The following is a 24,826-nucleotide window of genomic DNA, read 5'->3' as shown; positions in this document are numbered from 1 at the left end:
TGGGATGGAAAGCAGGAAGGACTGTCCTCACGGTCTGTAATCTTTCTTCCCACTATCTAAAGAAAAAAAACGTTTAAAAGAAGGCTTGAGTGGTAGCACTAATTGCATGAAAAAGCGGGTTCTTAGGGGTGTGGAAAAAATCTGACATGCCTGCCTCAGCTTTCACTTCCTTGATGATTTGACTGAGAGCCTCCAAACTCTGTGCAGCTTTTACAAGCCAAGAATGACCTGTATCCTATTTACAAGTCTTTATTATAGCTTGCTTCACTCGCAGCTGAAAAAGTTTGGGTCTTTGCTGCAGCTGTGGACAATGCCCCCTCATTTGACTACTGATTAGCATACATCATTCCTGCTACTTTGCAGTTGAAAATTACTTCAGTCTTTCTAAATGGTAAACTCAAGCTTTTTCTTCCACTAGCTATGGAGTTTTCAATGTCACTATAGATTTGGAAACTGAAAGTGATGAAGCTGAGATGGCTCTGTGTTCTGGATCTGTTTACATGGATTACCGATGGTACATTGACTCAGCCCCTAGGCAAGCTGTTATTTTAGGTCACCTGCAATTAATGTATGTCTGTCATTTCAGAACTCATCTGACTTCCTGACCTGGGAGAGGGGGAGGTTGTCACTGTAAACTGCATGCATTTATTAGTAAATAACAAAACATCACCAGCTGTAACTGGGTAATTTTACCAGCCTAGTTAATGCAAAACGTATCTCTGATTTTGAGAAAGATTGCTCAAGAAGACGTTCCTGTTCTACTCTGAATGGAGTTCAGTCTCATCACCTTTAAGCACTGGTACTACAAGGGGAATTTTAAAGGATGGAAATAGAAGTAGTATACACATTCTACATGAAAAACTTGTTTTTCTAGGAATTTACAACGCTTTGTATACCCTTGTAAACAGCAAGTATTTAATGCACCCACTTCTGAACACCAAGATGGGCTTGTAGCTAGACACTTAGGCAGTCTCCACACTTACTCCTTTCTGAATAGGCCTCAGTCTTTATCCTCTTCACTCTTTTTGTCATTGCCAACTGAAGGGCATAAAACTGACTCAAAATGCAGCCTGTGGCGCTTGCAGACACTGCTAGCCTTTCAATGGAATTGTGCTATTGCTCTGGCATTTGTTTAATTAAATGTCTCTTCTGCTTCACTTAAACTCTGTTTAAAGAGAAGAGGAGCAGTAGTCCCACTTCCTGATGAGTGTTCTAAATGCGCAGTGCACGGGTATGTAAGCATAATGCTTTCTCATGATTTTCTTCACTTATATGTTTAGCTTAGGGATAATTAAATGAGTTTACCACTTTCTAGCTAGTGCACAGATAAGTTTCTTGCCTATATCTCACTGTATCACCAGGGTAAAATCACTAGCCTGCTGCTACGCATTTGTCGTTCACAGCAGAGGCTTCCAGTTCTATGCTGATAGGGAAGCATTGACTATTGGTTTGAGTGAGCAGGACCTTTAGGGTGTCCTAAACTGACCTGACAACTTGGAGCTATAACCAGTCAGCTCCATGTATTGAATGTATTAGGACTAAGCAAATGAATCAAGGCAACTTTGGCATGTCCTTGTTTTGCACGTTGTTTGGAATTTGTGGTTTTGTTTGAGGAATTTTGCTCCTATCAGGAAAGTTGGGCTTTGTGGTCAAAACATCTGTAAATGATAAGTTAAATAATGGAAAAATTCAGTTTAGTTCAAATGTCCAGCCCCTACAGTGTCCTGAGATCTGGAGGAGAAAGAACAGATTTTCTTCCCCAAAGGAAACTTCCATATCACTGGTGCAGCAAACTGCAGTTCAGCATTTTGCAAGGGATAAATTTGGACAGTGGGCAAAACAGCTTACCTGGAGATGCACAAAAGGTAATTTTTCCAGAATCTCATTTTTAAGTGTTGCATTATAAGGACTAACAGTTTCTGAAGGAAGTTCTTACAGAATGTATAATACCAAAATGAAATGCGCTTAGACTGGAGGGATATTCGGTTATCAGTCCACTAGTACGTGATAATAATGCTCCTGGATGTGATTTCTTACGTTCTTATTTCTACTTCAAGACCACTGGACATCAGCCGGTGTGTGTGCACAACTGACTGGGCTAGGTTAACAATGCTCTGCATGGAACGTCTTGTTAGGAATCTCAAAGATCTTTACAAAAGGGACTTGAGAGGTTTTTGCAAACGAAGCTTATTAAAATTATCTTGTAAACCAGTCGCTTCTCTTTTCGTTTACTGCTTTCTCCATACTGCCTTTTCTCCTGGTTCACAACTGCTCAATAATTACAACACTCAATAACAATTAGACTGAGAAGTCGTGTGATGTAACCATACTTGGTTTAAAATCATCTGCTTTGTTGAAGTTAGCTATGGCTTCTCATCTTACTTTAATTTATTATGTGTTTGGGGCAGCCCCCATCTTATTTTTATGTATGTAGTTAATGACTATGGACAGTAGATGTATCTGCTAGAGAAACACTAATTCCCAAAATACTTAAATGGGAAATTTCAGATTTCTCAAGAATGAACAGAAAATTGGCAATGTTAGATATACTGATATGGAAGCATGTGTTTGGGGAGGGGAATCCTATCAATGTGTATAAATACTGTATATGACTGGGGAGGCATAAAGAAAACAGTCAAACTCCTCTCAGTGGTAGCTACTGAAAGGACAAGAGGCAATGGGCACAAACAGAAATACAGGAAGTTTTGTTTAACGGTGAGTTTTTTTCCTGCTGTGAGAGTAGTTGAGCACAGGAACAGATTGCCTAGAGAGCTTGTGGAGTCTTCATCCTGGGAGACAGTCAAAACCTGACTGGATGCAGCCCTGGGCAGCCTGCTCCAGCTGACCCTACTCTGTGCAGGGGGGCTGGATGAGATGATCTCCAGAGCTGCCTTCAGACCTCAGCCATTCTGTGAGTGCCCGAATGTGATTTTTCAAGGTGATCCCCTCTTGCCAGCATAAACTTTTTAAGGTCAGGTATTTCAGTACTGTGGTTTTATCTCAGAATGTGAAGTTACCCCAGCAGGAATTAGTCATCAGTAATCATGAGAATATACATGATTGCAGTACTCCTTTAGCGTTCATAAAGAAAAAAATGTTACTAGCCAGAGAGATAGTAAATTATAATGCTTAGATCAACTACTAAATTACAATTACAACACTTTTTAAAGTTGCTTTTGTCTGATTTGAGATGCAGTGACTTATTTCTGACGAAAATAGCTTGGCATTCAAAGACAATTCACTGAGAAGACTGAATGCACTCACCTTAAGATGACTGGCTAGCTACATGCTGCTGGAAGAAGTGTGATAGCATGAGCAAATCACTTGGTCTGTTTTCCATCTGTGGTGGTTCTTCAACAATCTCTTCCCTTCTACCATGAGCGTTCTGAACTTGGGAAGAGGGTGAAGGAAAGGAGCAGGATGTGTTTTTTCATCTTAAAAAAAAAAAAAAAAAAAAAAAGTGAAGTAAAAGAAAATCCTTTGTTTACTTTTTCCTTGTAAAATGTATAACTTGAAATTTAGGCAAGTATTCATATAATTTAAACAGGGTCAGACCTTCATATGGACTTTTTTAAATTAATTGATTAATACTTTACTGCAAATGTGGGACACTTAACTGTCACACATACTGCTTCATAGGATTAAACCCCACGCTGAAGGAGGAGGAGGAATTGAAGTTTTGGAGCAGTTACAGCAAATAAGGTGTATAATAAAACCTTATTTTACATTCACTGCTCTTGCGGTATAGTTATTCTCTAACTGTTCAGTGATTGAGAATTGGTGTCTAGAGTTGTGCAAATACAGCATTTCATACTGGTAGCTTAAGAATACTGTCTCCCATTCATTTGTAAATTGGCAGAAGTTGCTTTTCAAAATGAGAACACGGCATGTTTTGCTGGAAGAGCAGACATGCACAGTAGCAGCTACTTCCCAGAGAATGTATAGGAGGGCTGGGTAGGCAGCCTGATGGAGCATAGGTCTGGGACTATGCAAGTTGGATAACCACAAAGCTTTCTGCTATTGACACTCCTTCCTGCCCTGACAAACTAATACTATTACTTGTAACTGGGAATGGCAGTGTGGTGTGCTCTGTTCTGGCTAGCCAAGGAGGCTTGCTTCCTATAAATTGGGGTTTGAGGGCATAAGGCTGGAGAATGCAGAAGTACAAGTATCAACCTAAGTGATCCTGTTTCCCTGAAGGTTGGACAGGCATTGCTGGGGGTTCTTTGTTTTTGCCTTTGGAAGAATCGGAAGGCAGGTGGAAGATTTCATCTTCCTGTCGCTATGACAGTTTATTACATGATTTGTAAATATATTTGGGGGGGGGGGGGTGTTCTCACTGTAAAAGAGCTAACGGTCTCCAGGCCAAATCTTCTTTCATCTCCGAGCTTTATGTATGACTTTTTCAGATCTTCTAATACAAAGCTTTCCCTCTGTATTTTCTCTTCCATATAGTTTAAAAACAGAGGTGGCAGCTTCAAAAGAATTTTGTTCCAGAAAAAATTTGTCTGTCATAATACAACAAGAATTGCTCTATTAGGTGGTATTTTTCTTCCCTAACTGAATGGGGATATGGAATTATTGATCATGGAAAAGTAAAATTGCATTTCTTTGTTTTAAAGGAAGTAAATGATGATATAAGGCATACCTTAGCTGACTCTGTATTATTGGAGATGATTTTTTACTTCTGTGATGTCCTAGCTTTGGAGGGACAGTATATCTGAGGCAGAATACTGCCCTTAAAAAGATGTGGTCACATGTGCTGCATGTTCAGATGTAACAAATGTGACCTCGAGTGATGTTGTTCTCATCTGAACTTCAGGGACATCAAAATAACAGGTAATGTTTGGGTTACTTTTGCTGCTGGATAAAGGTGATAAGCCATTCCCAGGCAAGGAGTTCCACTGGTGGTTTGGTATGGCTTATGATTTGCTTCACAAAAAAAATTAGTGTTGTGATCACTGCCTTTCACTATCGCTGTTGATTCTTTTATTTGAAGGTGTGAAGGAATCTCCATCCTAAGCTTGTGGTTGGAACTTGCTAAGGGAATTTGGGATGATAATTTCAGCCTTTTTTAGGCATCGTGTCTCCGTAATCCTGATGGACAGTTCAGATCTGTGATGGAGCTTCCTAGCAAGCAAACAGTGAATGTGCTTTGAAGCTTCTCTTTGAAATTCTGCTGGTAAATCATTTGCTTCATCCTTACTAATAGTCCTGGCAGTTTCACTTGCCTTCTGTTCTCCTGTTGTAGATAACGTTAAGCTGCATGCTTTCTTCCTTGTGCAACCTCAGGACTGATTTTGGGCACAGTTTTACTTGACATACTGATAGCTAGCCAAATCTGTTCTTTAATGATGGGGGAAGCAGAAATGAAATATTGACTTGGAATAAAAGAACAAGCTCTAGGCAGGACATGTAGGTCCTTAGAACAGAAGTGTTAGATGAGGTGCACAGTAATGGCTGCAAAATTTGCATCACACACGCTAGCTATTTCAGGCAAATTTGATAGGGATTCATTCTCCTTCTCAAAAATAGGTAGGCATAAATATTTCTAAAAACTTGTTTATAAGCTAGAGTAATTAAATATCACAGATTAGATAATCCTAGGAGCTTGAATACTTTGGTAAGCCAGGGCAGAACAGTAATGGAGATCAGCTTTTCTGACAGTTTCATGCTTGGAAAGTTAGGTGTCATGTTGAACATCCAAAATTGTTAGTTCGTCTGGAAAACGCAGCGCTAAATAAAGATATTAGCAGCTTTGTTCGTGACTGCCGCTTGGCTTTTGGAAATTCTCCATGTTACCTATGCCACAGAGCAGCACAGAAGGTTGATTTATAGCAGGCATGTGTGTAGAGGGCATTAGTAGATCTTGACCAAAAGACTGTACCCGTCTATCCTAAGAGACAGCCACATCTGATTGAGGTTTTAGTCTTGGTAGGAAAAAAGGGTGCCAGGAGAGCTGCTGACTGATGCTCTCTGTCATTCTGGCTTACAATACTAGTTTAAAGTAACAGCAACAGAGAATTCACATTATGGAAATAAATTCTGCATATCATAGGCTTAGAGTACACAAGTGCAAAAAAGAAGAGGTTACAGAACCAGAAAAGATCCATATTTGGCAGATGAAGACGCAACCTATGCATGGAGAGATGGAGCACAGGAGCAAGTAAGGACAGAATATAACAAAGGGTCATCTGGTTAGGACAGAGTTGATACCTGGCAAAGGCTGAATGAGAAGGAAGAATGAGACTAGAAAGGAACGATGAAAAGGGTGAAACAGCAAAAGGAGGGAAAGGAATATCTGGATGAAGATGAAAGTCAGTGCTAAAAGCTATTTATTTATAAGGGGGGAAGAGAAAGGTAGGGGAAGTGAAAGAGAATTAGTCATTCAAAATCATGTCTGAAGTAGGACAATGTGCAGGATAAAAAGTATTTGAAATTGAGCACCTGAAACTGAGTTGAGCAAGGCCTATCTCCTTTCTCTTGTTTGCAATGTTGACATCGTAGGGTTCTTGGTATTGCTGAATACATATTGTGTCTATGACATACAAAATGATTGTATGAAGATAATAAAAGGAGAAAAATTAAAAGGCTAAAGAGGAGGAAGAATTAAAAAGAACAGATGGAGGCACTGAATTCAGTTACGATGAAGAATTTTTGGTCAGTGTGCGTTAAACAAGTGTTCAACTTAAGATTGAAATTTCAGTTTTAGTTGCATGACATTTAAACATGTCCTGTTGTTTCAAATAATTTACAGAAATATGTAAAGATAGTTAATATACTCCAAATGGCTGTGCTGCCTTCTTGAGCATTCTGGTAAGTCTTATCATCTGGAGACTTTCCATGTATTTCCACCCAGCCTCCACCCTTGTTCAAGAGCCCTGGGATACAGTTTTCTACGTTAAGCCACCTCTCATGACACTGAAGATTAATGTACCCATCTTTTCATTTCATTTCCCCTGGTGTTCCAGATCGCTGTTTGTCATAGGAGAGAGAAATTCTTAGCTCTAGTTCTCACAGTGGAAACATTACTTGTTCAGAAGCTGATGCCAACCTCATGTACTTAATCTATCATAGAGTTAAGACAGTCATCAGGAATCATTGAAGGAGGATGATAAATACAGTTTGAAGGTAAAGAGGGTTTGGTGCCACCTGTCTTGTGTATTAATTTCTACTTTGTGTTAAACCAGCAGAGGTGAGTTACAGGTTTAACTGCTCTTTTTCCCATTTTATCTATATCCTAAAATTACTTTGGCATGATTATCCCATAAACCCCAAATTTTAAAGAACTACCTCAGTCTGATTTATTTGTGCCTTATTTAATTTTTTATTTCTCTCTACACTACCAGCATGCAGGTTTAAGTGAAGTTCTTCCTGAGTTCCTGTAATTGTCTTTTTAGTATATTTCTCTCAACTGTCAACTGGTGTAAATCAGCATAGCCATAATAGTTGCACGGAGCTAATTAGACTGTTTTCATATCAATTTGCTTATAATTTAGAACTACTTTCAACAGTCTTTGCTCAGGCAAAGCTCATACTTCTCTGAACTTCTGTAGTAACAACAGCTACAAGAATTGGTCCATCTGGCATGTTCTTCATAATTTAAGTGTGTTTAAGTTTTAGAAGGTAAATAGTATCTCTAGTTTGAGGATGACATCTCCATAATATTACTAAGTGAATTATTCCTTGCACCATTGCAATCATGTTAATTCTAGCAGCTCTTATAAAAATTGCCATATAAAATAAAAGCGCTTCTATAATGGTCATAAACAGATGCTCAGAGAAGAGTGTAAGAAGGTAAGCAATGATGCATCATGTAGTGTCATGTATCATATAGTAATACTGCAAAGAGTAAGATGCTATTTGACATAAGAAAACACTGGAAAGTATAACCTATTAGGGAAAAAAACTTTTTTCCAATATAATGACATTCTCCAATTGAAGAAAAAAGCTGTATGCAGTAGTCTGAATTCTAGTAGTTCTGCCTCTTCTGGCCACTTTGTTTGAAACATATTGTGTGAAAAGGGTAAAGCTCTAAAATAGTGATTTATGGCTATGGCATAATAAAATACATAATAGAATTGCTATTGCATTTCTGTATCCTGATACTGCCCGGTTCTTTTGATCTGCTCTTACAAATGCTTTTGTATTCATGTGACTATTTCCCTGTCTAGTTAAACAGAAACTATTGAAGCAACCTACTTGAGCAGTTTTTTGGAGACTGTTTTCCAGATCAATGTCTTACGGAGTTTAGGGAAAAAAAATTGTTTTATTTTATGACTTGACTCATAGCATTAGCTATGGGATTAAAATGTTTTTCAAAGATATTTAGCAAGTTGGTGGTAATATTTTTTGTTTAGATTGATTTCTTGGCCTGTTCTTGACAGGAGAGAAAGAGGATAGCAGCACTTCTGCTCTATGGAAGGAGGATTAGAGTCATTTCCATGGATACTCCTGTGGAAACCTGACAACTCTCTGGAACTGACACCCGCTAGTCCTTCACACCTCCTGGCAATGTCCCACAACCACAGTAGCCCCACTGACTAGACTATATGGAAATCATGATGGCACTTAAGCAGTCAAATGCTTAACAGAGCTACAATGTCCAAGACACTGGAGGAAAGGAGTCAGGTTGGGTCCTGTTATTGTGGGACTTCCTGTAGCTTTTGTCCCTTCTTCATCAGAGGGGATTAAAACTTCCTTCGCAGTCAGGAACTACTGCTTGAGGGAAAATAATTTTTTTTTTTTTTTTTTAAGAAAAAAGTGTTTCAGAGTAAATGATGGCACAAATAGTCTGTCACACTTTTCTCTCCTTCTTTTAAATGTAGAATGAAGATGGTATACTGCAGGAAGGCATGGTGAATAATACAGGTGTTCCTGTGGATCCTGAGAATGAGGCTTATGAAATGCCTCCAGAGGTAAATCTGTTGTGGTATTTTCTGTGAATGAAGGCACAGGCACACTAGAGCAACTGCCTGCTTGAGTGATGTTAATGCAGGGAAGAGGTCACTGGTGGGAGACAGAAGGATGATTCTGTGCCTCCGTGCTTCAGAGCATGGTTGGACACAGACGGGACGGGTGTTGTAAGCTGCAAGAAAATGGCAGAAATGCAATCTCTTTGACCAAGGTCTCCTAGGGGTATACTGCTGGGAAATGGAAGACCTGTTGTGATACTTTATAATAAGGATATTTAACAGGAGAATATTATGTGCATTTTGGAAACACTTGTGCCTCAATTTCTGAATAATCCACAGTAAGTTTGCACCTTTTTCTTTCATTCCATAGGGAATATAGGGAAAAGCCAGATCTGTGTAGATTCTTTAAACAGCTGGCCATTTAACATATTCTTGGCATCATGTTTTGTAAAGCATGGTAATTCATGATTATACCCTTGGGTTAATGTAATTATGGGAATAAATTATTTGGTTGTTTTTCATGAATCAATACTGATCCTACTATGTAAAATATTACTACAATGTTTGGGACTACAATGCATGAGTAATTGAAGTGGCAGGTTTACAGAAGTACAGATAATTAGGCTGAAAATAAGAGGCATAAAAGACTAGGCCATAATCCAGTAAAAAACTTAAACGCATGCTTGACTATTAACACCTTGAATATCACTGAAATTAATGGGGCTGCTCATGTGCATAGTTAAATACACATTTAAATGATTTATTGGCTTGTATGTGTATCTGGAGCACCTGGTATACTGTTCAGCTCAAAGGTGGTACTCCCTCTCTAAATGAATTGCTGTGGGTGGTGTCACTGAGTTCCTGGCAATATCAGTGGGACCAAAAGAGGTCTGTATGTAACTGAATGAGTTGGATCAAGTTCTGTAGTGATACAGATAACGTGCCTGCAATTCATTTGTTAGCAATTCAGTATGGAATAATGTTGGCCTGCCTCTGGTGATTGAGTAAACCATTTGAGGTATGGAGAGTTTCACAATGGACCCTTGTAAGAAGGTTTTTGGTCCTGATTCTTCAAGGACATGTTCATGTAATTCATTGTAAACAGACCTAATGTCCTCGTTACATGTATTCAGATATTCACGATCCTTATAGTTGAAGCACATGCCTATGTGTTTTACTGGATCCAGGATTATGTGTAATAGCTTGCTTCCACCAAAGTGAACAGGATTTAAAAAGAATGCTAAAGGACTGCTTATATATATATTACACACACAGCAAGCTGATTATTTCCCCCCCTTTCCTGGACCATTATTCCTGCTGGGAATTATCCACGAATTCATTGCTGTGAGTCATTTTGGTAACTGACACAGGAACTGAATGGCATGTTAAGCACTGTAAAAGCCTAAATCTTCTGTAAATACCATAGCTTCAGAGATGCATTTTCTGGAAAACGAGAAAATAAATGGCAAGATTCTGATTACATGAAAATCAGCAGTATTTTGTCATTGAATCCACTAGGAGTAGAATAAGAACTAAAAATAGGATGTATTTATCTACAGTATTATTAGCACTGATTTTTGCTCTCCTTATTAGGAAGAGTATCAAGATTATGAACCTGAGGCGTGAGAATGCTTTCCTCCTTAATATCTCCTGAAATCCACTAACAAAGACGTCCCATCCTGTACAAGTGCTGAGTTCCAATGTGCCCAGTCGTAAAATTTTTTTACAGTTTTTACAGTGTATTTTGAAGTCTTCCATCAGCAATGATTGGAGTATCTGTGACTGCATCCACCTTGTTTTCAGCATTTCCCTCCTGCTGAAATGAAAGCTGGTTGGCAGGGTCATTGTTGTGCTGTGGATATTGTGGCTTCAAGTTTAAAAGTTAAGAAAATATTAAATAAAAACACCTAAGTGTCTACTGCTTATTTCTAACTCTGTACATGTTTTGTTGATAGGCTGTCAGTAATTTGGTATTATGATACAAGATTTTTTTGTTTCCTATGATTATTCTTTCTGTGCCGAAATGACTTATTGTGAGAGCTTTATATATGTGTATGTATTATATATATATATAAATATATAAGTAATTGAGCATGAACTATGCACCTATAAATATTAACTGTTGAAATTTATTGTTTTGTGATGTGTTTTATTAACTTGTGTCTGTAAATAATGGTGTTCAACTGAAGCAAATAAAAAGTAACCCATTAAAAATGACCTTATAAATTAGTGATGATTTATAACACCTTATTTCCTTTCCAAGAGCACATGTTAAATAATTCAGGCTATGTTGCTCCTTGTGAAGGAAATGGAGCAACAAAGCAAATAAACAGAAGCCCAGCTTATACCAAAAGCAGCATGAAAGATTAGAATATCAGCACTGGTTCCTCAGCTTGAGTAAACTGTTGACAAAATAGATGTATTTGTAGAGCTAATAAACTTTAAGTTGTAAAGAGAACCTAGGAATTAATGAAGTCATTAATAATGGATGTAGCAGATTATCAGGAAATTGTGAGGTTCTTTGAAGAATTATTGTTTCAAGGTGGTAAAAATACAGGGATATGGGGACACCAGAAAAGTGATAGATTAGTTGCAATGAATGTCTGGTATAAAGTTTCATTCAATTAGAAAAAGTAAGTCTACTGCCTGTTTTTAGAGACAGTAATTTTAGTTATTATGCTGCCTGGATGTTTTCTCATACAGCAAAAGGGTTTAAACATAAGGAGAAATTTTTACTTCTCTCATGTTTTATTATCTGCTGTTCATTTTGGATCAAATGTTGCCTCTAACCTGAATGATGTAGTATTTTTTTCATTTACCATTTTCTAGTCCTAGGTAGGATTTTGGGCTTCCCTTAGAGTTTCCAGTGTTCCAGGGCACGGATCTTAAAACAGGTAAATACCATTGTCTTCATTTTACAGATAGGGAAACTTAGGCACAAACAAATAACATATTATGGCCCTAGTCTCACTGCATGTCACTGGTGTGTGCAACAACAGACCCAAGTTTCCTGAGGCTGAAGTCTCCAACCTCTTCTCATACTGAGTTCCTTTATGACTTTCTGCAACCTTTCTGGTATTAGCATGTCCAGAATGGAACAGATCTTCCCAGGTATGCGCTTGTTCCAACTGTGTACAGTGGGAGCTGCTGTGGTAGTACTATGATCCATAATCACATGAACATATCGGTTTCACTGTGACATGCAAACTGGTATTTCAGTTTCGCATGTGCTTGTCATCCTTCAATCTGTTTTAGCAGCCCCATATTTCTAAGGAAATGTATTTATTTCAGAAGAATTGTTGTCATGCTCTTTCTAAAAACAATGAATCCTCTTGGTCATTTCAGACAATTCATGAATAGTTTCATCAATAATTAAATTGCTTAATGAAGTTTAGATTCCTATGCTTTTCTGCAGAGCTCCTCTGTGACAATCTGCAACAGCCCATTTTTGATTGCTCTCCTCCTTCATATGCCACATGTCAAATAAATCTCTTGGTCTGGAGATCTCTTTAATCTTTAAGTTCGTCTTGATGTCTCAGCAGCAAGTCTGTTGATCACTTCCATGGCAAATTGATATCAGGACAGTGAATAATGTAAGATTGCAGTTTTATAATTATAAATGTTGCATAAGTATCTTTTTTCTTTAGTGAAAGGAATGGGGAAGAAAAGCCCAGTGCTGTAGTATGATTTCCCAGCATGCTAGCAGAGACTCTGGGCCTCCAAAGGCAACAGCTGTGAGTTACCTGGCTAATGAGAGCAGTCAGGTGCCTGCTATGTCAAGAAACTCTGGAAATAGCAGATATAATATAACATATATATTTCTGTGTCTTCTCTTTCCTGGTCCACAGGTCTGGACTGCTTTGTTTTTGCATTAAGGAATCAAAGTATTTTGTTGCTCAGGTGTGCTGCGAAGAAGTCATGCACTTGAATAAGCTGTGGGGAGCAGTATGTTTTTATTTATTTATATATATTTATATATAAAAAATATATAAAAAATTTACTCTGGAGATGGGCCTCTTGTCTAAGATTGTAATAGTTGATTATTTTCTAAGTTAACATCAGCAAATCATTCATAGTTTTCAGGTCATTTAAGATGTACCATAGGTCTTCGGTTTAGTTCTCATGCCTCTGGCAAACATGGCCTCAAATGGCCCTGAAGGTCCGTGGGACCCATGGTTACTATGGCAGCAGTGTGATGCAGTGCTCTTGTAAAGAGCTGCATTTTAATTAGACTCCTTAAGGGCTGTCTGACCATTCTTTTCAGGTAAACTAAAGGCCATTTTGTCTTATTTCCTGCAGTGTGATGAATACTGAAATGTGAACTGCAAATGTCAGAACTGTTAGATGCTAAAGCTGAAATAAATGGCAATTGTTGTATTTGGATGTAAAAAGTGTCTGTTCTGGGTATTAAAAATACTGTTCTGGTAATGTTTGCTTAAGCAATTCCTGCCAGAAAGGAATATACCTATATCTCTTTTCCTTAGGAGTCCAGATTTCAACTCCAACTGAAAATGATCTGTCCTCCAATTATGATGAGTTAATAATGAGTCTCACTGCATCCCAGTCCTCCAGGGAAAATCAACTGTTGCTTTTTTCTATTTTGACAGTTTTAATTGGTCCTATAATGGTTCCTAATTAGACATACTGTAGTGATGTTTTTATTACTGTAAATCATAGTGTTAATACTTATTACATGTCTTTGGTATAATGATTTTAAAGTAATTGTATGTGTCAAAGGGATATAGCAAGAAATGCCCTCCTCCCCTCACTGAGGACTTTCCTTCATTCCCTCATTAATAGGCAGCTAAGGTAAATTATGTTGTCCTAAAACTCAAGGAAAAACCTGCATATAGCTATCCTTAAGAAGCACCTATTTTGCTCTTTGGGTGATGTGCCTTCCTTGCTAGTTCAAGTTCCTTGTCCATTAAAACATCTCCACACTCCCCACCGCCGCTCCCCGCAATGTTACTGCAGAAGTCATTCCTGATCTGGTCTCTGCAAACCACAAAAGCCTCCCAATTAGGGAGAAAACTCTTTAGGCCTGCCTCATCTTGGTTTTCATTGCTTGGGTACTCTAGGCCCAGTGATTCTCATATGAAAGCATCTCATGTGGACAGTGGGGCAATAAGCTACATCAGATTCAGAGTAGAGACTGCTGTCTTTAAGAACTGGGAGACTGGAAAATTCAGAGCTGGGCATTTGATGGCTGAAGCTCTTACAAGTGCACAGTAGTAGACAGGTACAGAACAGCTACCTACAGATATTCATAAAATATTAATATACCACACAACTTTTTAATTTTCTCTAGGTTTGAGCAAAAGCTCACTGAAACCAATGTAAAGATTCCTACCAACTTCATGTGGATGTTAATTCCCATAGCTCCAATATACGTTTGTTCCTCTTACACAAATTACACGTTGCAGTCTGTACTGATGCGATGAGTTTCCAGTTCTTTTCTCTACAAATGCTGGGGAGAGAATAACTGTTGAAATCTTTGTTTTCTAGGGTTTTCTAAAGCACTGGCTCTGCAGCACCTTTTGTGAGGTAGCGCAGTGGAGGTGATATTCCAGGGCTCTCGTTCCGAACTCGGTGAAAATAAAGGGGGTCTTTTTTATTGACTTACACAGGTATGGATGATTCCTGGTACTTGTCTTGAGTCTGCAGAGAAATTAGAGTTGGCAGAGATGAGAACATCAAAGTCCCTGTGCAGAATATGTAAGAGTAGTAAGAGTAGCAGTAAAACAAACATTAAAATTCCACAGTTGAGCCCTCATCCAGCTTTCTCAGCAGTGCTGTAGTCTTATACACTGGCAGAATACTGTACTGTGGATGCTGCACTATGAACTGCTCTACCCTGGACATTGGGCTTGAATGGAGTAGCTTATCTTAGGTATTGCAACCTTGGAGGTTGTAACCGCAGTCTCTCCTGCAAATTGATACTTAATGACGTATTTATGCAAACAAAGCCTTTGTCTTCCACACTGGGATAGCTTGGAAGATAAGTGGGAGAGGATAGATGGTTCTCTGCTTATGGTCCTGGATTTGGATTTGATTTCAGTCCATACAAGGCTTCCAGTGACTTTGACTAAATTATCTGATATTCTTTGGCCCCCAGTTTGTGGCTTTCAGTATTACTGGAAATGATGCTAGTTATGGTCTTCACAGGGTATCATTCTGCTGCAGTATGCACAGGTCTGAACCAATAGCATCTGTTTTCACATAACCAATCTTACTTTTGAATTACAGTAACAAAAAAACAATTGAAATCTTAACCTTTAGTGTCTCCATGCTGCATTTTAATGGAAAATATTGTCTGCTTAAAAGCAGACATAAACACCCTTTCTCAAGCCTGCTTGACATTTAGTGTGTAACTCAGGAGGTTTCTCTGATCTAAAAAAGTCTAGCAGATGGAGAAACAGCAGGTGGGACCTCAGATGAGACAGCTAGAAGGTAGCAAACAAGATGGGAAACTAGGTCAGAAGAGACTTCTGTGTTGGAAGAAATGCTTTGGAAATGTTTCCTCCAGTGGAGACTTAAAATGGGTTTGGGGCTTTTTCAATTAATGTTTGAATCTATACAGGTCATAGTTTAGAACTGTCTGATACATCTGTATGGTATAATTCTGTGGAAAAGGTGGAAGTTTGAGATTTATGATTGTGCTCATTTGAGCTGTGCCACAGGAGATCTGTTTGTGAGAGGCTAGAGCACTCGTGTTTCTGAATTAACTTTAAAGATTTAACAAGGAGAATGCGTGACCAGGGAACTGCTGGGATGTGTAGATTCTTGCACTTTACCTGGACTTTTCTGTTCCCCTCTATTCACCATTTTTTTCCGTTTATTTCTTTACCTCCATTAATCTAAATTTTCAGACAGGGTTATGTTTTACCCTGTCCCTTCTGCCAAGTGCCATTTTTATTGGCAAATCTTATTCCCAGGGTTGCTTCTAATATATTGTGATGAGGCTGTAAGCATGCCTAGAGAGCCAGGGTTTAATCTTTGACCCTCCCTCAGAATTGAGAAAAGGCTACAGCTCATGTCCAAGATGCTGCCATGATTACTGTATCCTGAGACATGGCAAGATACATGAACTATGCAAAAGCAGTGAAGCACAGAGGTTGTATTTTGTTAAGGAAAGGCACTGCCTCTGTTTAAGGAAGGCAGAGGAGAGGAAGTCAGAGAAGCAAGAATAGATGTGAAAGCCTAGGTAAGAAAGCTGGTTGTCATCCTGCTCTTCCCTGTCTCCCTTCCCTAGACAACACTTCTTGTTTCAGGGACTAATGATAAAAAATAATGTGGTTTTATAATGCTCCAAGGGGCACCTCAAGTAAATTCCAAATAGGGCTGCTTTGTTCTCCACAAAGCAAAATTCCCTTGCTATCTGGGGAGACTTAACTTTTTTTATATCGAATTCCCTTTCCTATTTTTCTGCCACCTGAAATCCTCAGCACAAACAAAGTGAAAGCAATTGACCAAGGGACTGTTCTAAATGTAACACAAGGTATGAAAGCTGATTTTATCAGTCTACTGTATAGAAGTACTGCTGAAGGAAATGGAACTGTGCAATGCTGATTGCTATGCTCTATTGTTTGATTCTTAGTTTACTCATATGGATTCCAGTTGCAAAATTCCCTGAAGCCTTGCAAAAATAACAAAAGATAGTCACCTAATATTAGCATTTGGTAAGATAGCATTGTGCTGATTCAGTTACATTGCCCATTTTCTAAAGCCAGAAAAATTATTACAAGGAGCAGTGATACCAGGAAGACAAGACACTTCTATGGGGTGGAACAGAACAAACCTGTTAATGGTGAAAATGTAAAGGCCAATAATTTACAAATGCCACATTACGTGGCCAAAAATAAACGGAATCTGTTATCTCAGTCTGCTAAGTGACAACAGTAATGGCCAAGGAAAGGTGATGGCAGCTCCCATGAAACACTTTGCATCTAGGGTAACCGATCACATTGTGCTGGGATTTTGTAACAAAACTGATATAAATAAAAGCCCTCCTCCCATTTATTCAACCTCCTCACTCCAAAATCTAGTTCATTCTTGGCCCAGAATTGCAGCAAAGCAGCGATACATTTCGTTTGAATAATTGAATGCTCTTAGGTGTGAAACAAATGAAGGCGAATTCAAAGCCTTTAATTTTCTTTTCCATTCTCAGTTTTATGAAAGCTCAAAAAATTCAAATATGATAATTCCAGTCTGTTAGTCTGTGAGAAAGAGCTGCTGTGCACTAAAAGGACAGATCTCCTATATTAATGCATTTCATGGACAGATGGTTTTTTCCTCTCATTAAATAGGAGTTGTTCAATGCCTGTATGTTTATAATCTGGTTTATTGTTGACTGCACCTGATGGAGAGCTGCAGGGAACTCTGGAAGATGCTTGAAGAAGTGAAAGGAGTCTCTGTAAGCCAGATTGTCATCTCATTTTTTTCAAATTTCCTACATTTTAGAATGTGCCTAAAATAAGATTTTACTTATCCTCATGGAAACCATCATGGATAATGTTGTAGATATTTTTTTTTTGTTTGCCCATTTGCTTTGGGTGCTTTTCAAAGCATCCCCCCTTAGGAAAGTGTCCATCTTTAAAAATTTGTGTTTTTACATGTATAAATACATACAGAGATATATATATATAAGTGGAGGGATACTGTGTGTGTGCATACAGACATGTATATGTATAGGCATTACTATTAAGTACAATAGTGTTGGAATTGTAATAATGGTCTTCCTTAGAGAGGAGGAGATTATCCCAAATTCAGGGAGTGCATTTTTAAGGGCATTTAATACAAGCATTGGGTAATGTATTTAAAAGCTTCCACATTCTAGCCTCACAATTAACAGTCTTCATCAGGTTATCAGCAATTTTGCTGATAACTACATAAACTCAGGAGTGGCTTATCCTCGCATCAGTGTAGGGTTACCAATGTAGTTTGGTACATATAACCATTACAGTGAAATTTGCTATCTTAATAAAAATGCACTGCTGCCATTATGCTTCTGGACTAGATACTCTTGATACAGCTATATCAGTCAAGAACCGTGTTTATTCACACCCCCATTGTGTTTAGTGCTCTTTCAGGGCCTGAAAATGCTTGTTACAGTGCCAGTTCCACCTGACTGAACACGATAATAAAAGCACCCTACCTAGAAACTCTGGCTTTACCTTGCTACACAATAGCTTTCTTGGCAAGCTTTTATTATGCAGACATGGTCTTCTGCTCCTAGGAGTCTTTTAACCACTGACCGTCAGTGGGATGATGGCTCCTGTGTGACCATGAACAAGTTATTCATGTCAACTGCCCATGCTCCAACTCTCATGTCAAATACAGTGTAGTTTGTCCCTTTCATGAAGAGGTAAGCTATGGTGCTTAAATAAGGGAAATCATTTTGAAGTTGAATATACACCTGAATAGATGAGTATTAGCAGAGCAGCTGTGTCCCGGCTGTATCAGCTTTTCTCATAATTCACACAGAATCTACACTGGAATTTCTGTCTGTGATATGTACGGCACCTATGGAAAGTATTAGCTTGATTGCGAGGCAGCTCTTGGGGGGAGGGAGGTTAGCTGGCTAACACAAGTCAGTTTTGATGGAATCAGATCAAAAGTGCAAGGTTGCACAGGAGGGTGGGTAGATCTGAAAAAAGAAACCTGGGGACACTGAAGGGAATTGGCAGAGGACTGGAGTGAGAAAGAATTGGCTGTGAGAGGATTGCACTTTGGGGAAAAACTGCCTTTAACATGTTGATAAATCACCTGTCTATTTTCCCTCTTTAATCGCTTTGTCTCGTCTTACACACTAGAAGATTGTTGGAGAAAAGGTCACTGTCTGTTACACGACTGTTTACTGCCTAGCAAAACAGGACCCCAGATATTACTGAAACATAACTGAAACGTAAGGATAATACTGTCGAACTGAAGGTTCTTGAGCCAAGTAAGTTGCCTCTAGAGACCCTTTTGAAAACTGAGGATGCTGTGGGTGGAGTTCATTCAGAGTTCAGCTCTCTCAACCCCTGCAGGCCACTTAAACTCTTCGCAGACTGTTTTCTGACTTCCTGCCAGCTTTCTAGTTACTGCTGCTGAATACAAAACCCAGGTACTGCCATGTAAAATGTAAAAAAAAAGTTTGTGTTTAGTTAATTGCAAAGAATGTTGGCATTGTTTAAGGTGAATTGCCTGTGCTTGCCCAGCTCCCATTGCTGAGTATCTAAAGGCAGCTCTTTTCCACCTAACTGACAAGGACACATATTTTAGAAAAGGTGCTGACTTAAAGTGAGATTTACCTCATCTCATTGAGAAGATGCGGAAGGAAAGGAGGCATGGAGAAGAGCTTGCAGCTGCAATGTGCAAAAAGTGGATGTGCTTTCTAGAAATGTGGGGGGATCATGCCAGCTTTGGTGTTTCTTCAGTACCTGCAAAAGTAGTGCATCCAACACAGGGCTTGTCTTCTGCTCGTCTGTGATGGGGATGAGGGATTGCCATTAGGAAATTAAAATCAATGGGCAAGTGCAGATCCTGCAACATGGTAGCTGTAATCAGTGGATGCACAGCAAGGGCATCCTTGGTAATATAAGATATAAAGGCAGACTTTAATTCAATATCTGCTAATTGCTGATGGTGTCATTGTAAGAAAGGCACCCCAGCTGACTATTTGTTCCCCTCTCTGTAAAACAGAAAGAGTCATACTTGAAAAGTGTTCACAGATCTGGGAGGTGTTATTACTGCTAATTCTGAAGCTAAGCTTGATGTCTTTGACGAGTATGGACATAATACAGTAGAGAGAAATGCAAAACTAGAAATTAATTTTAGCTAGTTTCTACAGTTGGATGTTTCTTTTTCTCTGCCTTCTAATGCTTGTCACATCTTTTTGTCTTTTAGCAGAACTGAATGGCTATCCTGACTTGCACGAAAGCATGGCGTTAAATCACAGCATGAGGTCAAGACAACTGAGCCTGAAAATGCAAAAGAATGAGACAGCAGACTGTTCTGTGTCATGCAGGTATTACTGATAAGTTATCCTAACCATAGTGCTCACAGAAGGCTGACTTTAAAAAAAAAAAAAACCTACAAGTTTTCTTGAATATAACAATTATCATTCTACTGGTGGCAAAATCAAGAAAGAGATCTTTTCCTCCAACTTCTTAATTTAAGCTGAAAACAAAGAATGGGTACAGCAGAATCTAAAATGGGGAACTTCCCCAGTTTTCTCATTAAATAAAGTGAAACATGAGTGTTTGATTTGCTCTTATCAATTTGCACAAGATCAACTTGCAGGTGAAAAATAGTTCCTCAAGATTAATGTCAGCTGGGCTTTTATAATCTTTGGCTGAGTGCTTCCAGCCTCCCAGATCTGTAGGCATGCCATGTTCTGGTCCTCTATATTAGGCTGAGACCTGGACCCCCACTGCAAAGGCCCCTGAGCTAGAGGAGAGCTGTGATTTGCTCTGATCAGGTCTGAGTGATCAGGTCTGAGCTGGGTGACTGGGTCAGCAGGACTATTGTGCTCTGGTACTGTCGTTTGAGTGCTAGGAATATTGTGCATCCTTCCTAGCCTGTTTGGTTTATCTTCTACAGTGGATTATTTTATGGATCATCTAATCCTCCAGGCTATGGAAAGAATTCCACTCTCAGATGTGAATGGTTTGTTCCGACACTGTTCCCAAAGCTCTCCTGCCACAGGAATAATGTATTTTTATCTTTTAACTTTTGTCCTTACCTTTCTGCTGATCTTTTAGTGCTCCGTTACAAAGTCAAAAATGTGTTGACTATTCTAGGGTCGTAACCTTGCACATCCCTCATTCCTAGTGGAATCTCTTTAGAGATATGACATACAAAAACCACAGGGTCAGGACAACTGGAGATGCACTGATGTAAAGAGAAAAAAAAGTCTCTTTTTTCCCCCTCAGCTAATATTATTACCACAGTAAATGGTTATGAAGGTCTTTATTTTGTGTGTATATTTCTGGTTCATGAGAAGGTAGCTTGGATGTCTAAAGAGAAATAGAACGACACAGCTAGAGAACAGAAAGCAGCATTGTTATGACTTCTTCATAATTATCTTTCCGTATAAGTGATTCTGGTTACATCTCGCAGTATAATGAGTTTGGGTTTGCTGAGCCAAGAGGAAACCTTGGAATCAGAGGTCCAGGTGAGAATAGGCAGTAGAGAAGCAATGTCCCTTTTCAACAGTAGGGACAATGAAATGTCAGGCAGACCTCAGAGTCCAGATTTAATTATTCTGCTTACTGTGATGTAAGTACATTTTCATGCCTGTCTATCTGATTTCCTCCTCCAGAGAGGATTCTGTGGGCATCTTACTGTTTTTAAATCCTACTCTGTGCACTGTTTGCCTATTCAAAAATCCTAAAAGAATCCATTTCTTCTTATTGTCACTGAGAACATCCTGGCTTCAGATTTCTGCCTTCCTTTTTGCTGGCATGCATCAGATTTACTTTCTCCAAAAGTAATTTGCTACAAAGTGTGTGTGTGTGTGTGTGTGTGTGTGTGCGCACACGTGCAAAAGGCTTTATCTATCACTTGAGGAAAGATTACTGAAGTACAGAGAGTGCTATCAGTTTCCCATTGGCATTCACCCAGGTTCACACACTGGTACACCTTCACTGCCATTTTTAAAGGTACTGATCATAAGAACATCAGTATTTGTGAATGTAGTGTACTGTTTATTGGCCAACTCACTGGTATCATATCTCTGTTTTCTGATGAGAGTGTAAATTCTCTAGACAGGACCACAGCTTGTTTCAGATCTCACTTTCACAGCAGTCATATATCTACGAAATCCCAGGTGTTTCAGTTATTATTATTATTATGTATTGTCTGTGTTAGAGCATCCCCAGGCCCCAGACGTGATTGGGGAAGGAGCTTTAAAATATCAGGTTGAAGAAACAGATCTGACAAAGTGTAAATGGATTTGCTGCTATATTTACAAAGCTGAAAGGGAGATGAGTTTTTTTGTGACTTTTTAGAACATCTGGTACACACCCGCTGTCATGCAAATAAGCAATAACATTGCAAGGAAAAACTGTGAAATACTTTTGCTTTAAATACCATCAGTCCCCCATTCACCTCAAATTACCTGGGCCTGAGGGTGAGGGAGATTGTTTTTCAAATCAATTGGAAAAATAACTAGATTATAGAGTGACCTGCTGAGGACTGTGTACTGACCCTCACATACAGTGTTTTTGTAAACCTGAACTTCTGACACCTATTTGCCTACATTGTATTTTGTGTGATTAAAGCGTAGGTGAATTTGAGAGTATGTGTGGTGAATGAGCACAAAATAACAGGTTAAGTCTGCGCTCAGTGTGCTCATCTTTTTGTTAGGATGTCACAGCAAGGTCAGGGCCAAACATGTTCCCTATTGTAAGTGATGAACATACCTTACCTCTTGAATGCAGGAACTGGAGCCCTCTGACAGGTACCTGTGATTCATTGCTGAAGCAGTGCTGTTTAAAAAATATACATATATATATATCTCATCCCATAGTGCAGACAAGCGAAGACTCAATACAGGGGGTCCCCAGTGGCATAGGCACATTATTTGAGAACCAATAATCTAATCTGCCTATTAGCCCAAGCCTTTGAATGTGTGGAGTATGAGTGCTAATGATCAATTTTGTTTAATAATAACCTACCTGAATAATCAGCCTTTAAAGACTTGCCTACTGCTTTTTATAGCTAATGAAAAGTTTGTTATGCTGCCCATAGTGGCTTGAGCATAGGGCAGAAAACTCTGCACAAATGCCATGCTATTTCTCATTAGTTCTTTATGAGCAAATTATTAAAAATGAGTGTGGCTCTGCTAGTCCTGAATAAATACTGCATCAACCCTTTGAAGTAAGAGCTGTATTTTATAATACAGTTTAAGTTCATAAACTGGAAAGTTTCAAAACAGAAAGGAAATCCATACTTATGTTTCCAAAAATACTTGGAAACCTCAGCTTTTTCTGCTAAATGAGTTTTTTGGCAAAATTCACTCTACTCCATGAAGGACTTAAGTTTGGATGGAAATTTGTAAAAATTTCTCATGTTACTTGCAGCACCACATACTCTACTAGATCCTTCCAGTATTTCCACTGTCTGTATTAGTAACTGGACAGAAATATCTTAGGCCAGTCTTCTACCTGCAGGAAATTCTGGTTCTGTATATTTATTGTTACTATTATTTTTAGATGAGTGATCCCCCACCTTTTGAGACTAACAGTACCACCCCTGTTGTAGAGTATCTTGAAAACCAACCTTGCCTTTTGGGCTTTACATCTGAATATACTTTAAAAATCCTACTGCAAATGGACATTCATACCCAGCCATTTACCTACTGCAGAAACACAGTTTTTGAATGGGTTCTTCTAAAAAAACACTTAAAAAAAATCCCAGATGATTTGTAGCACCAATGTGCCTAATTTTTTTTCCTTTCCCCCTCCTTTTTAAATACTTATTTATCATTGAGGCCATCAAAAGAGGCTCTGAGAAGCAGAGAATCAGATTAATCAGATAAGACTTTTTTTGAACTAATGATTCACCAAATGATAGTGTTCTGTTTATACTTCAGTTAATCTAGTGATAAAATGATACTAAATTAATTCTAAGCAAATCAGGCTCTCAGTGGAAACAAAGCATCGCATTTGAGTTCTGCTTACTCATCGGTGCCTCACTGCTGCTTCTCCTGCTCCGTGTTTCCTGCTTTCTTTGAGGCATATGCATATGCAGCCTGAAATGTCGCAGGAAGTTGAACTCGATTAAGTCCATATCAAACAACTCAGTCTGCTGAATTTTGAGGTTAAATCCTTAAATTATTTGCTGGTGGACACACAGAAATAAAAATATCAGGGTTACAAACAGTCCTAACCCTTTGTCTAAGCATGTTTGTGGGAAGCCAGGATTACCCTGTTATGAGCTAACACACCTTACCTGGATATTAAATGGGGGAGCCTGTTTGTGGATACTGAGCACTTCTAAAAATCTGATCTCAAATTTTTAGCCCTAGGGATGTCAAGACAGAAGCCTGTGAGGGAGACCACTTGTTTTGTTGTTTTGCCTTTTTATGTGAGAGGAGGTTACTGTCTTTGAAGCCTGCACAGTATTTCTGGGCAAACACTCACACTGAAGAGACTGCTCTTGATTTCTCTAAATTCCTATTGATTAGAAGTTATGATCCTTTTGTTGCATGTAGTTGGTAACTCAGATGAAAAACAACATCTGCTCAAATGGAAGAAAGCAGGCTTGCTCTATTTAGGTGTTTCTAAAACCACCCATTTAACTCTGCACTAAATGTATCAAAAGCCTTTATTAGTGAGTTCATATTTCTTGAATCAGTTCTTGACTTTCAGCAAGTCTCATTTTCCACATCACACTCACATTGGCCTGTCTAGCTCTCAAGTGTCATTATAAAGAAGACACAGGATGTGGGGTTTTGGGAGGATGATTTTGAAGCTTAGTTTTGAATTTCCTTTTTCAAAGGGGGAGGGGGGTAACAAATCCCTAAGAAAAGTGGAAAAAAGCCAGTTCTTCCACCCCCAACCTGAGGAAAAAACCTGCTGTAGAAACATCCAACAAGGCAACTTTACCAGTCTGTCCTTTTCACACCAGAAGCCTCCTTTCTTTTTTTTATCTCTTTTCCCCCATCAGCTTTGACTTCCTCCGCTTACCAACTGTGGAGCACAAGGTGATCTCAGGTGTTCGGGGAACTTCCAGAATTCACTGACACTTGGCAGCATCCAGCTGTGGCTTCTCAGAAACAGCTGGCCAGATCTTGCACCGAGTAGGCAAAGACTAGAACAAAGACGACATAGTGAGGATGGAGTGAAGCTGAGTAAGCGGAACAGAAATGAAAAAGCAAGAGAAAGGTCTATTGTAAAGAAGGGAAGAATGCAGACAGACAGACA

The 24,826-nt window shown here is 38.9% G+C and overlaps 1 protein-coding gene and 1 long non-coding RNA gene across 2 annotated transcripts in view; both read left to right on the top strand.

The window, feature by feature from the left end:
- SNCA (synuclein alpha) overlaps positions 1-11,132 on the top strand; it is a 74,559-nt gene extending 63,427 nt beyond the window's left edge. Inside the window, exons 5-6 of the mRNA XM_026101193.2 lie at positions 8,829-8,918; positions 10,509-11,132. Coding sequence (XP_025956978.1) covers positions 8,829-8,918; positions 10,509-10,541 — 123 coding nt within the window. The 3' untranslated portion in view covers positions 10,542-11,132. The remainder of the gene's footprint in view (positions 1-8,828; positions 8,919-10,508) is intronic.
- Positions 11,133-18,658: 7,526 nt separating this feature from the next.
- Positions 18,659-24,817, top strand: LOC112983830 (uncharacterized). The gene is made up of 3 exons (XR_003259356.2): positions 18,659-19,020; positions 19,806-19,923; positions 24,570-24,817. It is a non-coding gene; the product is annotated as an uncharacterized LOC112983830 (long non-coding RNA).
- The last annotated feature ends 9 nt before the right edge of the window (positions 24,818-24,826 follow it).

This window comes from Dromaius novaehollandiae, chromosome 4, assembly GCF_036370855.1.
Source record: "Dromaius novaehollandiae isolate bDroNov1 chromosome 4, bDroNov1.hap1, whole genome shotgun sequence".
In the NCBI taxonomy this organism is placed as follows: domain Eukaryota; kingdom Metazoa; phylum Chordata; class Aves; order Casuariiformes; family Dromaiidae; genus Dromaius; species Dromaius novaehollandiae.
This window is presented reverse-complemented; position numbering and strand designations above follow the sequence as displayed.